Below are 27,107 nucleotides of genomic sequence, written 5' to 3' on the forward strand. Positions count from 1 at the left end.
TGTTCATGTTGAATTCCTTTTATTTGTGATGTACAAAGCTGACACCATGCTTGTTACTCAGGAAGTGAAGGTAACAATAGTTCAGATTATACTGATTACGCTTTGTCTGTTTTGGCACAGTTTACATAATATTTAAGGAAACAGAATCACCTGAAAGGAACTGCCTCAGGTCAACAGAGCTAAGTGTTCTGGGAAACTGATAAGTAATGGAAATGGTTAAAATAAATCCCCCGAAACAGAATACAGTATACTTTATAGTTAACTCAGGCTTGCTCTAGGCCTGCTAACTGCTAAAGAGAGGCGTGTGCTAGATTTTTATGAGGTTTTAAACACATAAAAATGTATTAAAATGATTTAACAGGCTACCTATGAAAGGGCAATTGGATGGACATTTTAATGGAAAGTCTCTCATAGCCTCAAAATGCAAAGGAAGCAACACTGCACCTTTGATTTGCCACATCTGGATGGCATTTGGAATAAACAGGGGCTTCTGAGAAATTGGGACAAGGGATTTACCTTTTCATTCCTGGAGTCAAAAGCAAAATTCCCACCTCCTTACCCATCCTCCTCTCTATCCCTGGCCCGGGAGAAAGAGCTGCGGATCTCATGTCCCTTTCTGGGTCGGGCCACCTTTGGTGCATCCTCTGCTCTGCTCTGAACCAGGCCAAGTTGGCTGCCTCTGGCTGGGGAGGGAGCCGGCAAGGAGAAAGTGATCTGTCTATGGCCATATGAGGTTCATGAGCCTTCCAGCCTCCCTAAGCAATATGGGGCCCAGTCATGCTCACTCTCGAAGGAGGCAGAGCTCACCCCAGGCTACTGACTGGCACCTCGTTCCAGCTCTGCTGCCTGCCTAGACACAGTGAGTCTCCGTGAAGAGTGAGAGCTTGCCCTGTGCAGGCTTGAGCCATCCATGAATGTTTAGCCAGAGAAATTTATTTTCATGTGGAAACACTGGCTTCTAGTTTAAGCCAAATGATATGCAGTGACCTTGGACATCAAGAAATGACTTATTAGCTATCATAAAGAGCTTTCTGATCAAGGCAGTGAGGAAAGCTAGCTTCCTAAGAAAGTGGCGGCCCATTAGGTCTTTCTGAGGTAGCCATGAATAGTCATGCAAGTAACCGAACCAAACAGTAGCACCGGGTTGACTGAAATAGATGGGACAGCAGATCTGAGCAGGGTGGGCTCACCCATGGGGTCTGAGGGTTGGGGTGACCAGGGTCCAGCAGTCCAGCCCAAGTGAGACTCCAATGCACAACTTGACAGACGGGCAGAAGAGCTTAGGCCTTTCTTCTTCAGACCGTTCAGGTTTGTGAGGTGACCCGTTGTGTAGGGGAGGGGAGGGCAAGGGGCAGAGTGGCAGATGCCACCCTACACGCTTTTCATACACACCTGGCAGCGGCTGACCCGGGTGTGGAGCTGCCCGGCTTTTAGCGTCTCAGATACAGGCTCCTCCCCAAACTGCTGCCTCTCCTCCACTGTTGTCAGCCAGAAGCTGTACTTGTTGGCAAAGTAGTGGCAGGTGCCCCGGGCACCACTGCACTCGATGAAAGGTGTGGCCCGGAAATCCTCTAGGCAGGAGCCAGGGGAGACCAGGGACTGGCCGCCACCCTCGGCGCCAGCAGCCGTGTGCTGAAACAGACAGGGGGTGCTGTGAGCTGCACCCCCAGGGCCGCCCCAGCTCTGGTCCCTTGGCTCAGCCCCCTCGTCTAGCCAGCAGACCAAAAGCTGTGTTTTAGGACAGGGTAGGGGGTGAGGAGAGGAGGAGGAGGGGCGCTCATCCTCCCTTGTCGCAGCCTCAGGGCCAGGAGTGCCCTCTTCAAGTTCCGCAGTGCCCTCCTAACCCACTGCTCAGGGGATGCGGCTGCATCTCAGCCAGCATTTTCCAAACTGCTGTTGTCCCACCAAGTTCCGAGGTGTGTTGGGTGCCCCCTGCACATTTCCACTGACAAATAATCTGAGACAGGCTGAATTAAGGAAAATCCAACAGGTTTCAGAATGCAGTTCTTCTCAGAGCCCTCTGTGTGCACCAAGCCCTTGGCGGTGTGCCCCAGAGAAGGGAGCGTGCAGGCGACATGCCACAAAGTGCTTAGACCCTGGGCCCCGCCCACTGCAGATGCAGACATAGCTCTTACTCTGAAGTTACCTTCCCTAGAACTTTTACTTTCATTCTGTACCACACCCTTTAGGGTGACATTTAGTGTTTGTCACCCGCCGAGTACAAACGGGCCTTGTATGTGGCCTAATGTCCTGGCCCCCTTGCTTCACAGGGCTCCCTCAGCATGTGATTTGATTTCAGGATTTCCCTCCCAGTGCGTCCTGCCCTTGGCTTTTACACTGGGGGTGGGGGCGGTGCAGGGCCTTACCATGAGGAAGGAGTACCCAATCCAGAGGCTGCGCCAGCCCAGGGGGCACTGCGGGATGGTGATGTCCTGACTGTGCACAGCGATGGCTTGCGAGGGCGCCTCACACACACAGCAGCGGCTGATGTACTGGGGAATCTGCGTCTGGCCGACGGGCATCATGGGGATGGGGGCGGTGGTGGAGAGCCAGTAGGATTTATCGTTGCGCCGGGCGTAGTGGCACACTTCGTTGATGTTGCAGTAGATGAAGGGCATGGTACTGAAGCGAGGCAGGCAGGAGCCGGCAAACCCTGGAAGGAGAGAAGGTGGGCAGGGACAGGTAAGGTCTGGCTGAGGGGCGGGACTGGGATTGTCCCCGGTGCCACCAGGACTAGACTAGGTGGAGGTTTGGGTTCATGTCCAATTGCTTGTCCCAGAGCAAGGATGCCTCTCCTTCCAATCCTGGACCGCTGTCCACACATTGAAGTCTGTTGATCAAATCCTATTTTCAATGAATCAGGGAAGTGGCCAATGAAAAGAATCTTTTTAGAAACTGAATGATGACTCCCTAATTAATCTGCTTTGTAAAACCAGCGTTTAATAGAGTGAGTCTGCGGATCAGAGTCAACACACCTGTAGGTAATTCAATTAATTCTTGGGTAATTGTTGCCCGTGTGTCATATTATTACTACTAATTGCTGATGTTTAATAGATACTTAATATGTGCCAAATGTTGTTCTAAACATTTTGCATTGGAAATCCTTACTCCACCCTATGAGACAAGTACTAGAATTAGCCTTGTTCCATTGAGGAAGTGGAAGCTTTGGTTGAATAAGGTGGCCAGAGTACGCAGCTAGTAAGTGGCAGACCCAGGGTTTGAATCCAGCACTGGTGCTCATAACCCTCTACCCAACAGTGGGCCCTCCAAGGGCTGGGAGGAGCGAGGAGTGTTGCTCGTGGTCCTTGTGGGGACAGATGGCCAGGGCTGGCTGGCTGCCTGAGCGGGTACCTACCCAGATCCTGGTTGTGGGCTTTCTCCTGCCCCTCCACGAACAGCAGGCTGTAACCCACCCACAGCTGGCTCATCCCGGTGGGACACAGAGGCACCTGTTCCGACTGGCTGTGCTTCACCAAGGTGTAGCCCACTCTCACACTCTGCCCAGGCATTCCAGCCCTCCCGAAGGGGCCCTGCTTCCCTGGAGCTCCTGAGAGGGAGAGAGTGGAAAATGGGTGAGCCAGGTGCAGCCAATAACAGCAGCTACTCACTTGTGCCAGGTGTTGAGCTCGGTGCCTCATGTATAAGCGTTAGCTCCCTCGATCCTGACGGCAACCTCATCACCCCAATTTGTGGATAACGAAACTGAGGCTCAGAGGTCCCACATCTCATCCGTGATGGAGCTAGAACGCCAACTCAGATGTATGCAGCTACAGCGTCCTGTTTTGGAAAGCACACGGTCCGGCTTCCCTCCTACAGCTACCTGGCCTTGGGTTCTCTACGAGGGGATGAGGGGGATACTTCTTGGGCCAGTGCTGCAGGCTCTCATAGGAGATAACCAAGGGCCTGCCAAATCAGAGGCAGCGAACGCAGAGTTGGGATTAGCAGGGCAAAATCACACCCTCGTCTCCCGCACCAGGCCTCAGGACAACTGATCTGCCATGACATAGAAAACCGGAGGTAAGTAGCAGAATCACCGTATCTTATCTCAAAATTTCTTATCCTTTGAACCATCCCCCTTCCATCCATGTCAGAATCCTTGGGTCGAAGAGGGGAGGTGCAGGGCAGTGGGGGCACACTATAGTGGAGAGTCATAATTCTTAAGAGTTGGAAGAGAACCCAGAACACTATTTGGTACAGTCCCTGGCCTTCCAGAATATAGGACTCTAACCCTTTACAGGCTCAGAATGGAGTGCGGAGTGAATGGATTAGAGCCCAGTTTTCCAGCCTCCTGGTAGAGTAGAACTTTACCACCAAGTTTCCTAATTCTAAGATTTGCGATTCTGATTCACCCCCCGAGCCTCAAACCCTCATGGAAGCCCTTGTGCCCTCAATGTTGCCATTGCCAGACCTTCAAATCCTGGAGGGCCTTGCAGTCCAGGGAGACCAGGATCACCAAGAGCCCCAGGTGGGCCAGGGAGTCCACTGGGGCCATCTTTACCAGGGATACCAGGTAAACCTTTGGAGCCTGCAAGGAGAGAAAGTCCACAGTGAGGTACTCAATGTGGAGGGTCTGGAGGAGCCCTCCCTAGAGAAAGGGGACTCGTGTGTCATGCCCAGGACTCACCAGGAGAGGGCACACTGGCCATCACCTTAGAGTACCTGCTCAGCTCAGGGCTGAGCCTCTTGGGCTGGTCCTTAGTTCATGTCCTGGCAGCTCAGCCCGGGGACCCGACTCTGAACTTAGCCTTTCGAGCCCCTTCACGTCCCATTCCCTCTCCCTTCCTCTCATCCTCCCAGCAACACTGGGAAGGATACAGGGCAACTGCTGGCATCCCATGCCCGAAATGAGGACACCGAGGCCCAGCGAGACAGCTAACTCACTCTGGTTGGGGCAAAACTGGGATGAGAAGCTGGGTTTCCTGTCCCCCAGCCCAGGGCTTTCTCCATTGCTCTTCATCCCCCATCACACTCCCTCCTTCCCGCAGCAGCACGTTAGTGAGGGACAAGCTGTCTGGATTAGCCAGTGGGCTCTGCCCACACATTCCCTGAAGCCAAATACAACTGCTGGCCCTCCTTCCTGGCAGCAAGCTTGGAGCTTTGGGAAGGAGCTGAGGAAACGCTGGACGAAGGTGCCGCCGTGGAGCTGGGGTTCCCAGCCAGTTGCTTCAGCCTGTCAGCTGAGGCTGTCTCAGCTTCCTGAAGAGTCCCTTCTCTCTATCACCCTCCTCACCTTGTAGGCCTACAGGACCCTGAACCCCAGGATCCCCTGGGAGCCCAGGGATGCCATCGATGCCTGGTAGGCCCATGGGTCCAGGAGGAACCTGGATGGCTTCTGCAATTGGTGTTTGTCCAGGAGCACCTGGGGAGCCGGAAAAGCCTGTGGGCAGGTGGGAGAAATGGAAATGTCAGGCAGAGGCAGTGAAGGTGGCCACGGTGGGTCCCTGGAGGTTCAGTCTGCATCACAGCCTAGGACCCCAAACCCAGCCAGCTGGCTAACAGAAGCCCAACAAGCCAATTTGCTTATTAATTCATTGAAAAAGTATTTCTTGAGTGCCTACTATGTGCCAGGCCCTGGTAAATCAGGGGATGGAGAGGTAAGACCTTTATGAGATGACGGTCTGGTGATAAAGGTGAAAAAATGCATAACCTGACAAAAATCATTAATCTTAGTGCACATTGTAAAATGTACTCTGAAGGAAATGGACAGTGCAGTGACAGAGCAGAGGGCGCAGCGGGGTGGAGGACTTGCTTTAAAGAGAGTGATCAGTGGCCTCTTACAAGCAGTGACAGTTAAGCTGAGCCTGTTAAAGCATGAGGAGGAGCTGGAGGTGGGGGATTATTATTCCAGGAAGTAGAACTAGCTTGTGCAAAGGTCCTGGGGCCAGCCAGGGTGTGGTGTTTTTGGATAACTGAAAGAGGCCAGTGTGACTAAAGCACAGTGAGCAGCAGCAGAGGGGAAGGGCTGGTGATGAGGATGAATTGGGAGGCATCACATAGGGCTTCATGGCCATAGGTTGTTTATTCCTATGCCATGGGAAGCTAGTGGATGCCATCTGTTTTTATAAGAGCTCTCTAACCATTGTGTGGAGAAATGATTGTGGGGGGAGGTGCATAATGGAAGCAGGGAGAGCAGTTCGCAGGTCACTGGAATGATTCACGTGAGAAATGCTGGTGGGCTGCACCTGGGCAGTGGAGGTGGAGGTGATGAGATGGGAGTAGAAGCGAGGCCCGTTGAGAAGACATACCCCTCACGGCTTTCTGACAGACTGGATGTGTGCGAGTGAGGGGAGTGGTGATAAAGTATGGAAAGGATGGTTTTTCATTTCCGGATTGAGCAAATGGGGTGAGTGGTGAGCTGAGTGCAAGCCCAGGGCCCACTCCTGCAGAAAGAACTCAGGGAGGAGCTATCAGTGGCAGGAGCCACGGTGGCAAAGCAGCAATGGCCTTCAGTCCTGGGAGCTGATGGAGGCAGAGGTATGGCCAAGGGGGACACACTCCCTCCCTGGAGGACCTGGATCCAGCTGCTTCAGGCATCCAGGATTTCTTGGCAGGGTAAGCAGTGACTCTGGAAGGAACGTTACCCCCAGCCCCCTCCCTCAAGCTCAGGATCAGCCCGGCACATGCTCTCAACTCACCTCTTGGCCCTGCCTTCCCCTTCATCCCTGGAAATCCTGGGTCTCCAGGTGGCCCAACCTTGCCTGGAATCCCCATGAAGCCAGGCTCACCTCTCATGCCTGGCAAAGTCCAAAGGAAAGCAAGTCAGGGCCTGGCACGGTGGTGCTGGTGGCAGCGGTGGTTGAAAGGAGGCAGAGGTGAGGGCGGGAAGAGCATTATCAGCAGGCTTCTCTTCACAGGGCTGCAGGGAGCGGCCATCTCTGACTGTGCAGTGGGAAGGGGCCCAGTAGCCAGCCACATAGTCATACCTTTCAGTCCTAGCTCTCCAGGGAGGCCGGAGAAACCTGGAATTCCTTGGTCTCCTTTGGGGCCTTGAGGGCCAGGAATTCCAGGGAGGCCAAGGTCTCCGGGGTCACCTTGATCCGAGGATGGACCTGGGGGCCCTGGGGGGCCCGGGGGCCCTGGGCGGCCTGGGGATAAGATCAGAAGAGGGATGAGGACAGAGGGGAGAGGAAGCAGCCACTGATGAAGGCCTCGGGACTGCTCAGAAGCCAAAGCCCATTCCCAGGGCAGTTAATGTTCCCTCACCTTCTGTGGGGCCCCAGTGCCCAGACCTTCCCAAACCTTTTTAGCAAATGCAGCCCACCCCAGCCCCCTGCATCTCTGCCGGGGGAGGGTTGTGAGGCCACATGGCCCATGCGTGTCCAGCAATGGGGATGTGGCAGGACTGTAGACAGGACCTCCCCAAACTCCAGACAAAAGGTGATGGCCAGCCCTCCTGGGGCATCCTGTCTTTACCTCGTTCTCCATCTAGGCCTGGTCGCCCAGGATCTCCAGGCTGTCCTGCTATGACTGAGGGCAAGGAGAGGCCTGGGGCCCCGGGGGGACCAGCGGGGCCCTGGAGCCCTGGGAAACCTGCAAAGAATAGATAAAGGGGGCTGCAGTGGTTTTGTGTGCCCAAGAGAGGGCCAGGTGCTCTCAGAGAAAATGTAGGTTCACACAGAGAAAATGGAAGCCCTAAGGTGGGAGCCAGACCAGCCAAGGCCAGCAGAGGGCTCTTCTTTCTCCCTTTTTCTTCCCTTCCCAGCCAGCGGGCCAGCAGGGCTGACAGGGGCTCAGAGACTCCCTGCTGGCAGCAAGCGCTGCCTTTAATCTAGAGAGAGCTTCGGAAAGTTCTAGCTCCCCAGCCTCACTGGTAATGGAAATATTTTAGACAGATTTCCCCCAAGTCAGGAAGAAAAGAAAGTAGAACTATGGCACCTGGAATTGAAGTTTCCTAAAGTGTTAAAGCTATTGTCCCTGTCGCACAGCGTTTCATTAAGTTATCCGGTTATGTCTGCTGCTGCTGACACGGAGATGGGGCACAGGCCCCAATCAGTCAGAACAGACACCGGCTGGAGCAGAATGGAGGTGGCAAGGGCGCCGTGCCTCCCGGTGGCTCCTACGGCTGACTTCTGGGTCTTCCAGGCAAGCTGGAAAACACTCAGAGATAATTCATGGTATTAGCTGAATGCTTGCTTAATTGTTTAAACCCCTTCCCTCTTTTTGGCCAAAGAGAACAGCCACCTAGTAAAGTACATACAGAATATTCATTTGCTCAGATTTTCACACCTCTTTACGTGGTTTCTGTTTGAGGAATGATTTCTACTATGTTCAAAACCAAAAATTTCACCTGGTGACAGATTTATTTAATATGCACACGTCAAATACATAGATGGTAATCTTGATCGGAAAACACATCAGAGCCATATATACAAAGGTAGAAATCCAGTTTATTCTTGTAACATGGAAGAAATGTATTTATTACTTTGCTATATTCTAGATGATATTCAAATGAAGGAGAATAGATTCAAATTGGTTGTTAAACTGTTCTGGTGGTTGAGATTATTTGTGCCAAGAAAATCCCAAAATATGCATGCTGAATTCTATTTTTCTGAAAAGAAAAGCTTAAAGTATCCATGTCGAATTTCTCATATTACACTAATAAATAGTAACTCCATGAAAACTTGTAAAGAAAGATGGTAGATTGGTTAATTTAGGTGTTTTTAACAGCTCATTAATTGAATATAGATATAAAGGAGGCGATATAGAGGAGGAAAAAATAAAATCCAAGAAAAGGCTCCAATTATTATGTCTGGAAAAGAAACAAAGTAAAAACAAAAAGAAAAACTAGTTGCAAAGCCACATGGTGCTACTTTTAGCACTGTCAGTTTTATCTTTATGAATCTTTGAAGTATTTTTTCTTTTTCACAAAGGTAATAATCTGAAAAAGGCATATTGTATTTTTTCCTGAAAATATAGCTCCATATATATGTCTGTGTATATATATATATATATCTCCTGAAATTATTGCAAAACCAATAAAAAAAGACACCACATATAGTAGAGTAAGTGTGGGCAGCACACAGATTATAAAAAGTTCGTTCCCATGGCAATTTTTGGAGCCTCCTCTTTTTATATGTTTCTTAATTTTTTAATTATACCAATATATCATTAAACCTGAAATAAAGATACTACTGACCTCAGGTAGCGAAAAAAAAAAGCTCAAGTATTTCTTTGATTAAGAATAAGACACTTTAAATGATCACATGAAAATGCAAGACGGCATATTTTCCCTACTAATTCCAGTGTCAGAGCCTTAAAAGAAAACCCCGAAATATACAAATACAACCTCTAAATATTTAGTGCAGATATGAAAATGAGTGGCATATTTTAAAGTTATTTAGATAAAGGTATTATAGGGACAGGGGTTGCTCTGGGAAGTTTTCTTAGGGGTAGCTCTTCATTTTATATTGATTTTTATGATCAAATCAAAGAGTAGAGTCCTGTGGTGGGGTATGGTATTTGCTGTATTCTTTTAAAACATATTATTTTAATTAGATATTGAGAATAGAAGAATATTTATAAATCACATGTAAAAAATAATCCAGATACAATGAATATCTGTGTTCCAACCACCCAATTTAAGAAAAAAGGTAGCGTGACCATTGAATTTCTTTGCACGCCCTTCAGATTCTGCCACCTTCCTTCCCTCCCAGAGGCAACCACTCCTGAATTTTGTCTTCATCGTTCACTGTTCATCCCACTTTGACTGTGTGTATTTGTATCCCCAAACAATATATTTGCTGAAATCATACCCAATGTATTCCTCTGTGACTTCATTTTTACTCCTTCAACATTGTGTGCCTGAACCGCATCCATCTTGACAGGTGCTGTTTACTGCATTTGTAATTGTGATTTTATTACCTCAGATAGCCAGAGGCAATGAATAAGTTCATGACCAGGAATTCATAGTCAAGGTTTAAAAACAGAAAAGGCAACCTGTCTATGCTTCCACCCGGGTCCCTGCTTCTCTGTCTCCTGCAAGAGAAGCCACACAATCTCCCTACAGGCTCAGACCTGGGTGGAACCCTCACTCCAGAGAAGCTGCTGGCTTTCAGAAAAGCACAGGTTGGTCCAGACAAAGGAAAGAGTAAACACAGAGACAGCAGCTGCCCTAATATAAAATGCAGCTGGAAATGAATTAATGTATGAATATAGTTCCTGGGAAACCTACGTGCATTACACAAACATGCAGATGCACATATAAAATGATGTGGTGCTCCTCACAGGCCCCAAGTCAGGCCCCAGGACTATGAGGAACAGAATATTTTGCAAACGTGATTTCCCCCAGGGAACATGCAATGACAGAACGGCCAGTGTTTCTTGACCCACTACTATGTGCCTTGCACTGTGCTAAGTACTTTCCTATACATGCCTCACTCCTCTCTGATTCCTCACCAAACCTATGGGGTAGATTGTCTTTGTCATATTTTACAGAAAAAGAAAACTAAGGGTTCCTTTAGGATGAAGGGGCAAGCGCCTTCCTCGTTGAAGATCGTGTAGCTCGTGAGAAGGAGAGCTGGAATTTGATTCCAGCAGTCAGACTTCAGAGCCCATACTCTCAGCCGTGATGCTACACTAAATTCATTTCCTGTTCTACATGGTGTGGGATGTCTGTGCATCTCCAGAGCATTCCTAAGGAGAGTTAGAGAATGAGAATTCATTCTCACTATTTGAGAGGTGGGGCAAGGGGGGCTCAGAAACGGACTTCACACAACGTGATGAGTCAGGGGCCGAGATTAAAGCGAAACCTGATTGCTAGTAAACCCAGCAAATCCTAATTGAGTGCTTGCTGTGTGCCTGTCCTTGGGATACATTTATCCTCTTAGTCTTGGGCTTCTTCCAGCAGCCACACTGTCTTCCCAGGACCCTAGGAGTGCCATCTGCACTGGGCACTGAGCAACTTCTGGTAAACCTCTAAGTGGACAAGTCCAGTCCCTCAGGACCATTAAACCCAGGCTCTGGCAAAGTGAGAAAAAGAGGCCCTGAGGTTAACAAGGGAGAGCGGGAGGGAATTTGGAGACTAGAGGGGACTCACTGAACTGCCCCCTAATGCCCCTCCTCAGCAAAGCCCTAGGTATGGTCTGCCCTCTCTTTGTCAGTAGTCAGTGCTACTGGGCTCTGAGATCCCCAGAGACATGAAGACACACACAGATCATCCCTGTGAGCCACATGGCCCTGATGAACCCCAACCCTGGCTCCAGCCAAGCCCGACTTGGGCTCACTTACCTTGGCTACCTTTTTGTCCTCTCATGCCTGGCTTTCCTGGGGCTCCAATGCCAATTCCTGGAGAACCTTTTTCCCCTTTGAGGCCAGGCAGGCCAGCTGGCCCAGGCACACCGGTTATACTAGGTCCTAGGAGGAGACACAGAGAGATGTGTGGACAGAACTGACTGTGGGTGAGGCCCTCAGGCCTAGCTCACTTGCTAGGGGCCTGCCTGACAGACACCAGAGGCAGAGGACTGATAGGACAGGAAGGAAAGCTCATTTAGGTAGAAGGACGAACCCCATCCTCCTTCCTCCCCACATCAAGGGACCCCAGATTTGAGGCTGGTGAGGAGATCTGGGAGTCTAAGGATATGGGTTACATCATGGTCAAGAACTCAAGGCCAGCCCCTGCCAGGCTTCTGGAAGAGCTGCTGCTTTCCTCCTTGCCTTTGAGGATCTTGCTTACCTGGAGTTCCATGGGTCCCCTTGGTTCCTGGAAGCCCATTCAGCCCATGTAAACCAGGAAGTCCCGGGAAACCTGAGGGGAAAGTTATCCGAAATGGCTCCAGCAATGCTGAATCATGAAGGGTCAGCAAAAGGTCCTGCCTCGAAGGGCATTGTAAAGGTCATGGTCTTTCTTGAGGCATTATTTAATGCCGTAAGGGAGACTGGACTACTGGTAACCTCCACCCTCCACCCTGAGTCTTCCTGGCTCTTATCAGAGACCAATATAGCTTTCAGAGCAGGGTGGTAGGTAGTATCTTCAAGAAGAACTCAGAGTGGCAATGCCAAGGCCCTGAGTTGCCAGCTCCAACAGACTTGCTGCCTAATCTCCAAGTCAGGGAAAGGCTACATATGCCAGGGCAACGATCTTCCTTGCTAACTCTGCTCTCCATGGATCTGTCTGCTCCCAAATACACCCAAATACAATACCTTTGGTTCCTACTAGGCCAGGCGGTCCCAGGGGCCCGGTTGCCCCTGGGTGGCCCGGAGAACCCGGAAGCCCTGAATTTCCTCTCATGCCTGTGATCCCAGGGAGTCCTACAAGTGGAAACAAGGCAGAAGTTTAGAACAGGTCATGGCTTGAAACTCATCCCAACCTTTTCTGAATAAAGTTGTCAGGTGTCATGGTACCTGGGGAGCCAGGAAGGCCAACGTCTCCAGAAATACCAACTTTCCCAGCTTCACCTTTGTTTCCTGGGAAACCCACATCACCAGCTGGTCCGTCTTTTCCTTTTGCACCTACAAAATCAAGAAAAATGCTGAGTGATCAGGCCGCATTTCAGGCAGTGTGTTCCTCCATGGGAGAGGGGGAGTCTGGGAGCAGGAAGGTGACAGGTGACACCACTTTGAGCTGCCATGGGAGCTGGAACCAGTGAAGAAACTCTGAAAGGCATTGTGGCAGCTGTCTTCACACCTGAAAGGTGCTGCCCAATTGAAAAGTAAATCAACTGTTCTGAGTGTTCCCAGAAGCAAGAGCAATGGGTGGAACTGTTGGAGGAGTTTAGGTAACTTTATAAACTACGGGGGTGGCTGCCATTATCTTAAAGGTCTTAGACTTATCCCATAGGTCTATGAGTCTTGAAGGAAAAGGAGGCTGTTTTACTTGAAAAAAGTGTTAGCTGTCTGTGAGTGGATATATGTAGGAATTTTTCTGCACTGGATAGAAGTTGCAGAACTTGGGGCTGGCCTCCAAAATTCTTTCCGATCCTCCATTTTGAGGAGTCTGTGAGACACCTGAGACAAAAGTACAGCAGTTTTACCTTTGAAACCAGACTCCCCAGGTTGTCCCTTGGGTCCTGGGCTACCAGAAATTCCAAGTGTCTGGCCTTGATCTCCTGGGGATAACAAGATATTGTTCAAGTGGTCAGGAGAAGGTATAGCTCAATTTGCAGCAAAGAGATCTTTTGAAGAAAAAAAAATCTTTTCAGATTCAATATAGCCAGAGAAACTCGTAAAAGGTTATGCTTTTATGCACCTATGAAGTGCTGGGATGCTACCAGGCTACTGGCATGAAATGCTACTATACGTAGCATAGGTCCATTGGGAAACACATCACTAGGCTCAGTGTGGGCAGAGAAGATAGAGGAGCCCTAAAATATATCATCAGAAAGAGAGACTGTCTAGAGCCAAGCTTCTCCTCTGCGACTGGGTCTGGAAGGCAGGTGGGTCAAACTACTGTGGTCACAAATCTTTGAGGAACAAAGACAGCCAGCCAAGCTGGTTCATCCAAAAGGAGAAATGTAAATCAACTCACTTTCTTTAAACACAAAATCTCCCCCAAGGAGAGCCCTGGGCCTGCTGGAAATCCACCACACTCTGGAAAAACTCATTAAAGGGAAAAATGCTCCTTACCTTTTAAACCCGGGAGACCAGATGCTCCTGGGAGCCCGGGAGCTCCACTGAGACCCTGTGAACCCTTCAAAACAATGCGGGAATCGGTATTTCTGCCCAGTGCTGAGGGCTTCCCACCCCACCTTCTCCCTCCCTTCTCCAAGCCACTGCTTGAGAGATGTCTGTCGCATACTCTGTGGCAGGGGTGGACGGGCAGGGGGACATCCTGCAGAGGGGAAAGTGATGAGCAAGGGGTGGCAATGCATATTTAGGGCTTAGAGGGGTGGGATTTGATCTGCAGATGAATCCTGTTTTGTCATTTATACCTTCCCAATGCCTATCCAAATTGGACTCTTGGTAAATCAAGGCGTGGATGTTCTAGCAAGTCTCTTAGAAAATACAGAATGTAACAGACAGCCAGGCATGTGATCTGCTCGGCATACAGTTGGCCATCACCGCCCATGCCAAAGCTCTGGAACCATTATGCACAAGAAAAAGTGTGGCCTCACCACAAGGGGCTAGCCCTCTGCCACAGGTTCCGTGAGGAACACCCACTCTTTCTGCCGCCAGGTAGCAGGCTGTATGTGTGCAGGTACTGGAATCTGGATTGGGGCTAATGCTACCATGGTTTTCACAAGAAAAACTGCCTTCACTGGCTAATGTTCAACGAACTATCTGAATCCAGAAGGCGAGCGTGTCTGCTGTCATCGGTACTTTTCTTCCCACGGCATCTGGTATGGTTTGGATTTGTTTGAGATGTACCCAGTAAAGACATATGCTCCCTAGTGCATTGGGTGGGAGTCTGAGTTCTGAGCTGGGTCACTGTACTCACTGAACCACTCCCCAGGACACCTCCCTGCTTTCGCTTGATGTTTTCTGTGCATCACCCCTATATCTACTGATTCTGAGCCACTGCTCATGCTGAGATCCACTCCCAGAATGCCTTCCCGCTTTGATTCCATCCCTCCTAGTGTGTGAGTAGTAGGCTGAGAATTCTTTCTTTTGCAGTTGCTTCAGGTGTGTGTGTGTGTGTGTGTGTGTGTGTGTGTGTGTGTGTGTGTGTGTGTTTATTTTCCACCAGATGGACTGACACTTTGAAAGGACAGGAACTTTGCCTGCAGGGAGCACAGATGTCCTGTGATCTAGTTCATTTAGTCCCTTCAATACTACTACTATGATTGCTCCTATTCATTCAGAGCCTACCACGTGCCAGATATAATGCTAAGTGCTTTACACATATTATCTCACTTAATCCTCGCTACTGTTAGAAGAAGGTTTGAATATTATTCCCATTTTTAATAATGAGAGAAGCAAGGCTCCAGCGAGTTGAGTAGTATACACAAAACCACAGCTAATGAGTGATGGAGCGGAGATTCAAACCCAAGTCTGTCTCACTGCTAAGCCTCCTCTACCAATCTGCCTTTTAAGAATCCAGAGAAACTGGCTCTGGTTCTTTGCCAGTTGTTGCCTCTTGTGGAGGCAACAAAGACCTTTCTGAAATCAAAACATCATGAAGTCTATACTGAATTCTGATGACATGCCAAACTCAACATGGGATGCTGGCAGTGGGATGCAGACAAAAAAGCATGCAAGGAAGTTCTTGTTCTCCAGTCTTAACAATCTCATCTAGGCAATCAGACCCACATGGATGCAACTAGGATCAGTGAAAGCAGTGGGAAGTGTAGGGTACCAAACGCGTCGGAGCTCAAGGACTCCTGGAGGGGCGGGCAGGTAGGTATTCGGCTATTGTGAGGAGGATGCTCTGTTGGGGAGACAGCATAAACAAAAGCCCAGAGGAGGGGCTGTTCAGGAGAGGGTGGGAAGACCTGTCAGACTCCAGGAGAGGCTAGGTCCGGAGGGAGCCAGGGGAGCGGGCTGGGATGAGAAAGTTCTGTCTGTTCTGGAGGCCATCCCTTGGTGTGGAAACAAAGGGTCTGGGTACACTTACACTCTCTCCTGGTATTCCTGGGAAACCTGTGATTCCGGGGGACCCCTTCAGGCCGGGTAAGCCTCGTAGTCCTGCGGAGCCAGGGAAGCCTGGTCTCCCACTAAGTCCCTTGATGATGCTGGGAAAGCCAGGAGCTCCAGGCAAGCCTGGTGGCCCGCGGCGGCCAGCCTCTCCTTTGTCACCTGGGAAAGAAGCAAACAGCTTGGGAAGATTCTGGGCGAGAGAAAAGCTGCTTCCCAAGGTGCAGGAGCCCTGGTCACAGGCAGGCAAGGTACAAGCTTGGGGACCGTTAGTTTAGGGGGTGGAGGTGGGGGTGAGAGGTGGTGCCTTCTGGAAAGCCGCTCACTGCCCCTGCCCCACTATCTGCCGGGCTTTTCCAGGGGTACAGCCACCTGTGGTTCAAAAACCCAGTCCCACCATGGCAATTAAAACTGGCCATCTCACAGTCCAGGCACCCCTCAGGCCCAGGGAAGGCAGCCTCTGTGGACCCCAACTGCCACCCACATGGCTGCTCTGGGGGGGAAGGTCTTGTACTGTGGGGCCTCTTCTCGGGAAGGAAGTCAAATTTGGTTGTAAAACCTGTCTTGGGTGTTTCTCCTGCCCATTCAAAGCCCCCGCACCTCTGGGCCCAGGAAATCCGATGGATCCGACTGAGCCCTGAGAACCTTTGTCTCCCTTGAAGAGGAGGTTCAGCATCGGAGGTCTTGGACTGGGTATCCCGACTGGCCCTCGGTCGCCTCTGTCTCCTGCAGGGATGGAGGTCATGAGACCCGTGTGAGAGGGAGCTTAGACACAGGGTCAGGCATGGGCTGACCTTTCATATCAGCTCTTCCCAAGCTGCCCCAGGCCCCCTTTCTGGGCTCTTCCAGCTTCTTCCCTGCCCATTTGCCTAACTTTGCATTTATGTAAATATCCTCTCCTTCAACAAGCCTGAGGTCCACCAGCAGCTTTAGACCCTACTCAAAACCCTCCTTCACTGAGCATCTGGGTATGTGTGTCAAGGCCTCTAACATGTGGTGGTAACTCAGAAGTCATGAGTTCTTTTGGTTTAAAAGGACTTCATTCAGAAACCCCAAATCTTCTGATCTAGCGCAGGGTTGGTACAAGCCACATGAATGACAAACCTGATAAACAAAATGTACCTTGAGAAGCATGAGTGGCAATTCTAGAATTCAGTTCCCCAGCTCACCTTTTTCACCAGGGCTACCAGCCCATCCAGATGGTCCCACTCGGCCAGCTGACCCAGGAATTCCCTTTAACCCACTTGCACCAGGAATACCAGGGAGACCTGGAATCCCTGGAAAACCTATCAGTCCAATGGACCCCTTCTCCCCTGTTGAGAAACAAGAACTTCTATCATTATCCCTGTTTGACATACCAGGAAATAGAAGCTCAGAGAGGTTCATTAACTCAGCCAAAGTCACACAGCTAGGAAGTGGCAGAGAAGGGATTCAAACCCATGTTTCTCTAACTCCAAAGCCCAAGTTCTTAGTCAGTACCCATTACGCTACTTTCCTAAACAGGGACATGGCACTAAGCACCAGAAAGTAAAGAAGAGACATGTGCCCCTTTTATGATGGGCCAAGTCAGAGCTCATGTGTGGCACAGGAAAAAAAAAGAAGAAAGCCTAGGGCCAGGAGGCAGGGAGATGAGCTCCAGCCTGGCACTGTTGCTAACCTGTTGTGTGACCTGGGACCCCCTCCTGCCCAACTTCTGGTGTCTAGCAGGACGATCTTGGGAAATGAGAACTGTCAGGCTCTATACTAGGGGTCGTGCAAATGAATGATCCCAGCGTGGCTATTTTTGTCGTGGGCTTTCCTGCCCATGCTGTTCAGCCCAGTGTTCCACCCAGCTAGCAGTGAGGGCGACTCACCTTGGGTGGGGGTCCTCCTTTAGCACTGGCCTTGTCCAACTCTATTGCCACAAAAAACCCTGCCCATCTCCCTCCCCATTCCCATTTCCTAGACAGAGAGAGAGGAGAGGGCCAGCTGGGCAGCATGGCAGCTCCTCTTGGGCACCTACTGGTGCCTTCCTGATGGCTTCACTTACCCTTCGGACCTGGCAGACCTGGCAACCCAGTGCCCCCTGGCAAGCCCGAGCTCCCCAGGAAGCCAATCAGCCCTGGAGATCCTGGAAGGCCTTTCAACCCAGGCAGGCCTCTCTTTCCTGCTGATCCAGGGGGACCTATCTCGCCTCTTGGACCTTTCTTTCCAGGACGTCCTGAATCAGCACAAGAGAGAACACAGGACAGCTGTCAAGTAAGGCTCTGTCCAGATCTGGACCACTGCCCATTTCCATGGCTTATGGTTGGTTGGCTTGTTGGGGTTTGTAAACGGCCCTTTAACAATGGCCTGTGCAGACTGCTAACAGGCAGAGTTCTTAGCGGCTGAAGCATTAGCACCTACCACTCAGAGCACCATGCCAATGGTTACTTCTTCCAACACGGAACCATAGTTGGTGGGGAAGGTGAGTAAACCCCTTCTGATCATAACTCTTCCCTGTTATGAATGTGGTTCCCACTCCTGCCTCTGAATGGAGCTCTGGGAAGCCAGGGTGGCAAGTGGACTCAAGTTTCCTGGTACTTCCAGTTTGAATCACTCTACAATGGCTGTTTCCTGAGCCGATTGGTGAAGTAGAGGTTAAAGCTGAACCATTGTTTCAGCCTCCCAGGGAGCCACGGATACAGGGCTGCCCTTTTAATCCCTCATGCAAGCAGTTAAGTCAGCCAGTTCCTTGGCATTAAGGTTGAAAGACCCCCTAGTGCCAAGCACTGTAGAAATCCCCAAGGCCCATTTGGTCTCCTAGGTATTCGGAGACTTCTTTCGCCCTGCTTTAAGTTGGTCAATGGGATTAACCTCCTGAGCTGCTGCCAAAGTGGAATGTTCAGGTACAAAGCAAGGAAATTAAAAAACCAAAGGATTAAATCAGTGACGACAGAGGTATTCGGGCCCCTAAGGACCTAAATGAATGGCTGACTTGGCTTTCTATGCATTGAAAAGCATCAAGTAGCCGCAAGCCCCAGGATTCTAATGGGAGGCTGTGAAGGGGATTCTACAACAAGGGAAGGAAATTCAATGGGGGCCAACCCCACAGCATGAGTTCAGGGACCCCTGGCCTTGCCAGGTATAGTAAGATAATTTCCCTAGAGGCAAAGCTAGTGGGGGTGTCAGTCAGTGAGCTGGTGTGCCGTTTTCCCACCTGGACAGCCTATGTGAAGACCCCAGAAACACAGGAGGGCAAAGGGGATAGAAGGGAAATTAATGGCTTTGCAAAAACTCAACCTCAGTCGGGAGGCCAGGGGTCAGGGTCAGGGGGTGATGTTGTCACTGAGGCCGAGTGAGGAGGGTGGTGCGAGAAAAAGGCAGGCTGCAAACCCTAGGCTGCAACCAGGGCGTGTCAGGCCCCACTGCGGAGTCAAAGAGACCTGGGCCCCGGGTCCTCAGGGGCCTGCTGGCCTGAGAGGCAGGCTGCCAGTGCCGTCACCCTTGGCTCCAGCTCCTCCCTGGCCCGAAGCAGGCTCCCCGGGGCCCCAGTGAGGGCGCTGGAGAGGGGCAAGCCCCACCTGCACAACAAGGGCAGGAAGGCAGGAGGGAGGCTGAAGCCTGAAAGGGGGCAGAGGCCATGGGGGAGGGGCGGGGAATGATCATATTTTGTGGTCCTATTTTGGAAGCTAAACTGCAGGAATGGGTTCTGCTTGGCACTGCGAGGGTGACTTGAGAGGTTAGGAAAGTCAGTCTCCTTGTGGACTCTGACCGCGTCACACCGCTGCTCTCGGCCCTCAGGGTGCCAGGGGCCCCTGTCAAGATGGGGCTCCTCCTCCTCTGCAGGACCTACCTGAAGTGCCTGGAAAGCCTGGTGCTCCTGGGAGCCCGGGTTTGCCCTTGATGCCGAATAGACGACCAGATCCTGGGGGGCCTGGCTGTCCCACGCGGCCTGGTGTTCCGGGGCTGCCCCGCTCACCTTTGGGGCCGAGCAAGCCTGACTTCCCAAACAAACCTAAGGAAAGAAAGGAGCAGATGATCACAGCCTGGATCCACAGCAGGGACTGGTCAACAAACCAGCTTCCAGTAGAAGATCGTGGGCCAGGCTGCATCCTGGGTACCACTGTCTTGTTAGCCCTGGCCTTACTGCTATTCCCAGCAATAAATCAGAGGCTTTACAAGAAATCTATTGGTTATGGCTATATCTGGAATTGCTAAGACAGGAGAATGGACTAAGGTGATTTAAGAAAAAGTTCTGAAAAGGGAGGGACAGAACAAAATGGCTTTTCATTTTAAGCCCCTACTTTATCCATCACCCCAGATCCTTGCAGGTATTCATGCAAGTATAAGTGTTACTGAAAGGCTTTCTGTACATGGTCAGATAAATGGGGCAAAGAGAGTCACCCTTGGGTCCCGGAAGGCCAGAGTCTCCTGGAAATCCTCTGTCCCCTGGCAGTCCCTGGAGGCCTTGCTCCCCTGGAACACCACTTTCAGCGCCAATGATGTCACCAGGAGCTCCCTTGGAACCTGGTAAGCCTGGACTGCCAACTTTTCCAGGCAAGCCATCTTTTCCAGGGAGCCCGGGAAACCCAGGCAAGCCCTTCTCCCCACGAGGTCCCGGAAATCCTAAATGTAAAGAGACAAAAATAAAAGGCCATGGAGGTTTAGAAGCTGACAGGTCTGGGGAGAGAACTCTGACACAGATTTTTTTTTCCTACTGCAAAAGCTAGCATATTAATAATGTGTGTCACTTCCCTTAAAGATCAGGAGTCCCTTATTCTGGGGAAACTTGCCCCCCCTGTGACTTGGAGGACGATCTAGCTCAGTGAGGCCGGGCCTGGGGCAGAGCTCAGCAACCCCTCCTGGGGATTCTACAGTGACCGAAGAGCACAGGTCACACCCAGGACTGCCTGTCAAAGGCCCAGTCTCTTTTGGAGTCGTCTAACATCTGCCATCATGCCTCTCTCTTCCTGGTTGGTAGAGGGAACTGGGGCACCAACAAACCTGAGGGCACATGGTCCAAGATGAGCCCTGTGCCTCAGAGCAGGGATGGTTCTCAAACTGAGCATGGGTCAGAGTCACCTGGGGCAGGGGTGCTTGGTCAAACCCACTTTGCTGGGCCCACCCCCAGAGCTACTGATCAGCAGCTCTGCCAAGGGGCCAGGGGTCTGCATTACTAACAGGTTCCCAGATGCTGCTGATGTTGCTGGCTGAGGGAACACAGTCTGAGAACCACTCATGCAGTGTGGAACAATGAAGCTCAGGTTGGAACATCAGGGTGTAAGCAAAGGGTCTGAAATATGACAGCTTCACTCTCACTCATCTGAATCTCTTTCTCTGACCTGTAAGGAGTTGATCCAGGAAACTGCTGTAGAACTGGCAGTCAGTTCACGGGGCTGAGTCCTAGCTCTGTCACTAGCGGTTTTGTGACCTCAGGCAAGTCACTTTTCATCTGAGCCTCAGTTTCCTCCTCTGAAAGTGAAGGGGTTGGCTTAGCTGATCTCAAGTGACCCTTATTGCTCTGAGATGCTGTCATTCTATAGCTCTAAGCTCTGTCTTGCCCAGGTATGAAATCAAAACCATCCCACTTATAGCAGAGTGCAGTCCTTACTTCCTATAGCCGGTGGATGGCTACCACTATCCAAACACACACTCACACAGAAGGAGAAGCAGGAGAAGAAGCTTCTTTTCTTACCTGGCAGTTCAGGGAGGTGAACCAATCCTGGACTTCCGGGCTCTCCTTTATTTCCACGCAGTCCAGGCGGGCCTGGAGTCCCAGGGAAGCCATGGGCCCCTTTGGGGCCTGAAAACCCAAATGTTAGCAGCAAGGGGAAAGGAAGGTCATTGTGGCTAGATGTGATTTGTGATGTTCAGTCAAGAATCCTAGTCTCTTGGATGGCCTCTCTTATTCTTACCTCCCCACACAACCCTCTCCAGCAGCCGTTCTATTTCCTCAGCCCTCAAGGCTGCCCTCTCAGGATGAATGTGGACCCCCATATACTACTGGGTTATGACTGGCTTTCTTTGGCGCACTGCCCTTACAAGTGTGCACGGGGCTTTCTCTGCCCTCCTTCCATACCTGGGAATCCGGGAGCTCCTGGGAATCCTGGTGGACCATATGACCCAGGAATAATACAAGGCAAGGTGACACCTGAAAGTGGTAACATGTAAACATCTGGTGAACCCACTGAGTCAGGGACGATTTTCCTCTAGCATGCTCCTTGACTCCCGTTCCATCGAATGGAACAGCTACGTTAGTCTTCCTACCCAGAAGCTGGCAGCCCATGCAGAAAACTCCTGGCATCAGAAGCTCTTGGACCAGAAATTGACACAACATTGTAAGCTGACTATACTTCAATTTAAAAAAAGATAATCTCTTGGGAGTTATTCCTAGTGCAATTTCTTACAGATCAGAATGCTCCTAGTGTCCAAGTGCCAGGATGACACCTTCTAGCAGTTTCCCGTGGTGCAGGAACAGCAGCCAACGGCAACTGCCTATTCGCCCTGCCCTCAGATGGAGCCCCTCCCTAGGATGAGTGCTTGGGGTTAGTCCCAAGGGTCCGTTATGCCCACAAGACTAGACTGAAGTGTTTGAAGTCAAGATCCCTCAAATTCACATGACTGCTCTCTTCTTGGAATGAAGCTTTTCCCAAACCACCAGGTTCTTTTGACACACGTCATTTGGGATCTACTGAAACCTTATTGATTGTCCTTGGTCAGGTGTACCCATAAGTCTGGACCAGGCAAACACTGACAGCCACTCTCTTGGCCATGACAGACAGTGACCCTTCCCTCAGCTCCTCATTTGAAACTGTCAACACTGCTACTAGGGAGAAGGGGTGGTCAATTTCAGTATTCAAGACATTGAAATTGGCCTACATAGCCCTTCCTCTAGCAAATTCTTCCTTGCTCATTCATAGTGCAAATTAAAAGAGTCTATATGATCACAGAGGGAAGGTTTAATAAAATACTGGTGAACAAATTGTTAGTCAGTTCCTTCAAGTGCCATTTACAAACAATTGATATGGTAATTAAAATTAGTCTTGCCTATTCATTAAAACAATCAGCCAAGCTCTGCTTTAAGCCACAGAGTCAACAGTTCTAATAAAGTGCTGTAGCTTTTGCCCCTACTTAAATTGCAAACTACATCTCTTAAAGATATGTATACAACATATGATTCAGATGAGTTACTCAATGGACTGGCACTCCTCCCCCATTCCCACTTTTGTTTTTCAATATAAAGGCTTGATGGCATTTTTAGCCCACCTGTTCTATTCCGAAACCAAAACTGGGAATTGAACAGTATAATGTTTTGGTTAAGAGGTTGGGCTCTGAAGCCAGACGGACCTGAGCTTGTATCTTAGTTCTGCTACTAACCAGTTGTATGAGTAATATACTCAACCTCTCTGAGCCTCAAGTGTTAAATGGGAGCTACTTATCTCATATGGTGCTTGTGAGGACTACATATGGAATAGTGCTAACAGCTATTTTTCTCCAAATACAAAGTTATGTTTATTTTCAATAATGAAAGCAACACAACAAAGAAGAATTAATCCTCTAATTTTTAAACCTAACACAGTCCTTAGCACAAACCTATCCTCAATAAATAAAAACAACACAACAAAGAAGAATTAATCCTCTAATTTTTAAACCTAACACAGTCCTTAGCACAAACCTATCCTCAATAAATAAAAACACATTACTAGTAATCGAGTAAGATTCTTCTTGAGACTTACTAGCGTTTTGTGTGTGTTTTAAACAAAACTGGATGGTAGGTAAAGAAACACATGCCAAACTTAACTGACACAGACTCGAAGAAAAGAATAGTCAAGGAACAGGGTCCTCAAATATTAAGTTCCTCAAATAAAAGAAATATGAGGTTTTCAAATCCCTGGTATGTGCTCAAAGGATACAATTTTTTAAAATTATCTTATTTAAGGAGGAGTATTCAGAAAAGCTCCAGCAAGGCCATCCTCTGGATTCTACTTCAGTCAGGTTAGTGACACTACTTTGTAGCCCAGGCAGCAACTTTCTGCCTTCTAAACCCCAGGTTTTATAGTTATATTTTCAAAGGTGGAGAGATGGCCACAGCCTGATCTTCCTCCATAGATGGCCACACCTATTTCCATCCTGCCAGATATTGAGAGGATGGAGCTATTTTGGGGAGCTAGTTCTCTACTAAAGAAATATGCTCTATGAGCAAGCATCTCATGATGCGATGCTTCACTGGGAGAGGGCTGCCAATCCTGTGCTCGGCTTTGACCAGGCTGAAGCACTGCCTCCCTAGATGGTATCATTGAGGGACCCTGCAGATGACTCTCCTGCCCAGACTGGCTCCAGTGTGTTGAACATTGTCGTTTCATTGCTTTATGTCTTAAAAAGCAAACTGGGTACAGGAAAAATATCTCTGGGCCAGGTCCAAACACAAAGACATCCATCCTCAAGTTATCGTACCAGTTTCATAGATTCTTGTCACCTCTGATAGCCAGAGAAAAATAAAACCTTTAGGGGCATAGGGCCAAGGACAGGCATCTGCAAAGGATCCAGGGCAGGAAAAATAATGAGAAAAGGGAAGATGAGTATAAACCAGAGGAAATCAAAGACACACTTCTCTTTTGCCTCAGACCAGTCCTGTGCAACACACCACGCTTGTGTATTGCAGGCAGAGAGTCAAAATGGTTAGAAGGTAAGGACTTCAAGTCATACTGCTATCTGGCTCTTGTGCTTAAGTCCCTGTCTTTCACTTTACATCCCTGAATTCAGAGCCGTCTCCCCCAAAGTGTAGAAATCAGCTCTACCTATGTTCTGTTTTATAAGTGCAATAAATGACCTGATTATTCAGAACTTTTGCCATTAATGTCAAAATTCATCTTCAGAATAAAAAAGCACTTCTGGTTATCAAGATTCTAACCTCTTGGTGTCTCCTGGGTCCAATGAATAAATATCAGACCTGTGCGGATCCTTGCAGGTCCCTCCCAAGGCAAGTTATGGCCTCAGTTAAGTTCATAAATGAAGACACTCAAGGTAGAGATCAGCTGAGCCATCAGCATGCATGGTGAACAAGCTCGGCCCCTTGCAGAGACTGCGTGCCCGCTTCCTTCTGCCCTCCCTCCAGGGAGGGGTGTGCTAAAGAGCCTCTGAAGCAGTGTCAGCATTAGCCTTTGCACCCCAGCCTGTGGCTCATCCCTCCCCAACCCGAGGCTCCAGTGTGGTGCTCAGGCCATTGTGAATGTCTAAGATAAAGTGAACAAACAGGAAGGTGGGATTTGCCACCATGGGTGATTGAGCACCTCTAGACCTGGCTAGCTCTCACCTCCCTCTGTGTCTAAGTCTCCTGTGCCAACCTTCTCCCTGCAGCAGCAGTCACCTAGACCAATCAAGTAAAGAAGAAAATTAAACCAGGATGGAAGTTCCTTGAGGCCCAAGGGAAGTCTTGTCTGTAGCTGGCACCCACACGGAATCAAGGACCCAGGAGCTGCGGCAGTAATAACCAGGGTGATGGATTACTATGAGCATCTGGACCAGAGCCTCTTTGGAAACAGCCAGTTGTCTGCTTGCCCAGGGTTTGTAATAATTCACATGATTAGGTTGAAAGGCTTCAGATGACTCCATTCCCTCTCCTGGCAATGCAGCTGTCCTCGCCTGAGCCACCACTGGTTGGAGTGAGTACATTTAAGGACAGCATCTTCATTTTTCATGGCAGCAGTAATGGCCACAATGCAAATGCCCAGGACCCACAGGTTGAGTGTTTTAAAAATTGTGTGGAAAGCAAGCTAGTTCGAGGAGTTATATCTGGTTGCTGTAGAGAGAGAAAGAAAGCTAATGCTCTTAACTGAAGTAATTTTTTTAGAAAGTCTTGGCACTGCAACAAGAACATTTTCTGCATAAGACATCTCCCAGGCTACTGCTTTCTATATCTCTGTATTCCTGAGAACTTTCTGTGTCCAGGGGTAGTGAAGTTTGGGACAGAAATGGTCCCATGGGCTTCCTTCTGTTGACTCCGCCTGTTTTCAAGCAGTTGGAATACTGACAATATCCAGATTTGAGTGTGTGTAAGTTTATAGGTACCATGGTAATAGAACTCAGCTTAAAACCTAGTGGCCTGCAAAATGGGTTGAGCTAGAATGAAGACCCAGTTGGCCAAGGGGCAGTGGAATGACCATGAGTGAATATCATCTCTTGGAACAGAGGTAGAAGCAAAGCTATAGCTGACACCAGGGCCTCCAAAAGGCAGAATAATTTCATTTGTTAAAATTCCTTACAGCCTTAATAAGAATTCGTGAACTGAAATACTGACTTGGCTTTGAGAATCCTGAATCATCAATTTTTAACTTGTACCATAATCCTTATTATACCAATTCATAAAAGTATATTTTAACAGAAATACATTTTTACAAGACCTGACATCTGTCTTCTTTTTTGTAATCCTTACAGGTGACATAGAAAGAGGAGAAACAGGTCTAAGGAAAAGCCCCTTGGTTACTGGGAAGGCCCTTTCCTCTATAAGTGTATATTAGTCTCCCATGGAATATTGCACTATACTAGGCAGGTTGAGAAATGCTAAAAAGGATTATTCACCTTCCTTAGTATGATCCAAGGCTTACAATGCAGCTGGACAAAGTAAAAGTACTAATGGAAGGGAATACATAATCTAACTGTCCAATAAACTGTAGGGGTCAAGAGAAAGCTTAGTGGAAGAATTAGGGCTTGTATTGAACCCTGAAAACTGGCTAGGATGTGACTACACAGAGACAAGAGGAAGAGTATTCCAGAAAAGGCAACATGTGCAAAATCTTGGAGTTGGAAATGAACATAATGCGTTTGGGGACAATGAAAAACACCATTGTCTTAGTGCTTTGTTTTGTTTTGTTTTTACATGAAGAGTATAAGATAAGGTCAGGCCAGAAAGGTTGGTTGTGTCCATGTTTGGGGACTTTTGAATTCTCCAAACTGCCTCAGGAGTTTGAACATTATTCTTTATTCAGTAGAGACCATTTGTGGCTTTGAACTTGGGGAGTAACATGATGGTATCACCCCTTTACAGATATTAAGTTGGCAGCAGTGTTCATAGTGGGATTAAGCAGGGAAACTCTGGAGGTAGGAGATGATAAACTACTTAGGAAGTTGTTGTCATTCATTCACCCGTCCATTCATCTATCCATGTATTCCATCAAGCATACAGGTATTTGATAAGCTAGGCATGAGATAATGAGAACTTAATGCCAAGAAGAGGAAGGAAAGATTGCAAGAAGTACTGCAAATGAAGAACTTGAAATAAATTTCAAGTTTCCAAACTTCAGCCGACTATAAGCAGTGTGGTACCACTAATGGGAACATAGAAGTTGTGGAAACATAGAAGTTGGGATCAAGAACTATGTGAGCTGTATGGAAGAAGGCAAGTTATTAGCATAGCACCTTAATGATCTATAAGGCAAGTTATTAGCATAGCACCTTAATGATCTATAATGATCATTGTAATTCCTGAAATTCAAGTTGAAAAAGAAGTTAAATAAATGGGAGGGATTTAAGGTATGAAATGGAGATTGGACTACATATAACTAGGGTCTCTTCCCAGTCTGAGATCTCATGAATTAAGGAAAGATTCTTCTCTGCTGATGATATTACCATCCCCCTTAAAG

At 49.0% G+C, this 27,107-nt stretch overlaps 1 protein-coding gene across 1 annotated transcript in view; it reads right to left on the reverse strand.

Annotated features, from left to right (window-relative positions):
* Nucleotides 1-27,107, reverse strand: part of COL4A6 (collagen type IV alpha 6 chain) — a 264,531-nt gene continuing 237,424 nt past the window's right edge. The window contains exons 24-46 of the mRNA XM_031446146.2: nucleotides 24,782-24,835; nucleotides 21,548-21,619; nucleotides 21,164-21,271; nucleotides 19,873-20,094; nucleotides 19,322-19,483; nucleotides 17,537-17,707; nucleotides 16,677-16,820; nucleotides 16,108-16,233; nucleotides 15,488-15,669; nucleotides 13,561-13,624; nucleotides 12,969-13,043; nucleotides 12,340-12,447; nucleotides 12,139-12,246; nucleotides 11,672-11,743; nucleotides 11,227-11,352; nucleotides 7,414-7,530; nucleotides 6,924-7,085; nucleotides 6,636-6,734; nucleotides 5,231-5,377; nucleotides 4,409-4,525; nucleotides 3,356-3,547; nucleotides 2,367-2,653; nucleotides 1-1,632 (exon numbers count right to left, since the gene is read on the reverse strand). Coding sequence (XP_031302006.2) covers nucleotides 1,372-1,632; nucleotides 2,367-2,653; nucleotides 3,356-3,547; nucleotides 4,409-4,525; nucleotides 5,231-5,377; nucleotides 6,636-6,734; nucleotides 6,924-7,085; nucleotides 7,414-7,530; nucleotides 11,227-11,352; nucleotides 11,672-11,743; nucleotides 12,139-12,246; nucleotides 12,340-12,447; nucleotides 12,969-13,043; nucleotides 13,561-13,624; nucleotides 15,488-15,669; nucleotides 16,108-16,233; nucleotides 16,677-16,820; nucleotides 17,537-17,707; nucleotides 19,322-19,483; nucleotides 19,873-20,094; nucleotides 21,164-21,271; nucleotides 21,548-21,619; nucleotides 24,782-24,835 — 3,176 coding nt within the window. The 3' untranslated portion in view covers nucleotides 1-1,371. The remainder of the gene's footprint in view (nucleotides 1,633-2,366; nucleotides 2,654-3,355; nucleotides 3,548-4,408; nucleotides 4,526-5,230; nucleotides 5,378-6,635; nucleotides 6,735-6,923; nucleotides 7,086-7,413; nucleotides 7,531-11,226; nucleotides 11,353-11,671; nucleotides 11,744-12,138; nucleotides 12,247-12,339; nucleotides 12,448-12,968; nucleotides 13,044-13,560; nucleotides 13,625-15,487; nucleotides 15,670-16,107; nucleotides 16,234-16,676; nucleotides 16,821-17,536; nucleotides 17,708-19,321; nucleotides 19,484-19,872; nucleotides 20,095-21,163; nucleotides 21,272-21,547; nucleotides 21,620-24,781; nucleotides 24,836-27,107) is intronic.

The sequence above is a fragment of the Camelus dromedarius genome, chromosome X (assembly GCF_036321535.1).
Source record: "Camelus dromedarius isolate mCamDro1 chromosome X, mCamDro1.pat, whole genome shotgun sequence".
In the NCBI taxonomy this organism is placed as follows: Eukaryota; Metazoa; Chordata; class Mammalia; order Artiodactyla; family Camelidae; genus Camelus; species Camelus dromedarius.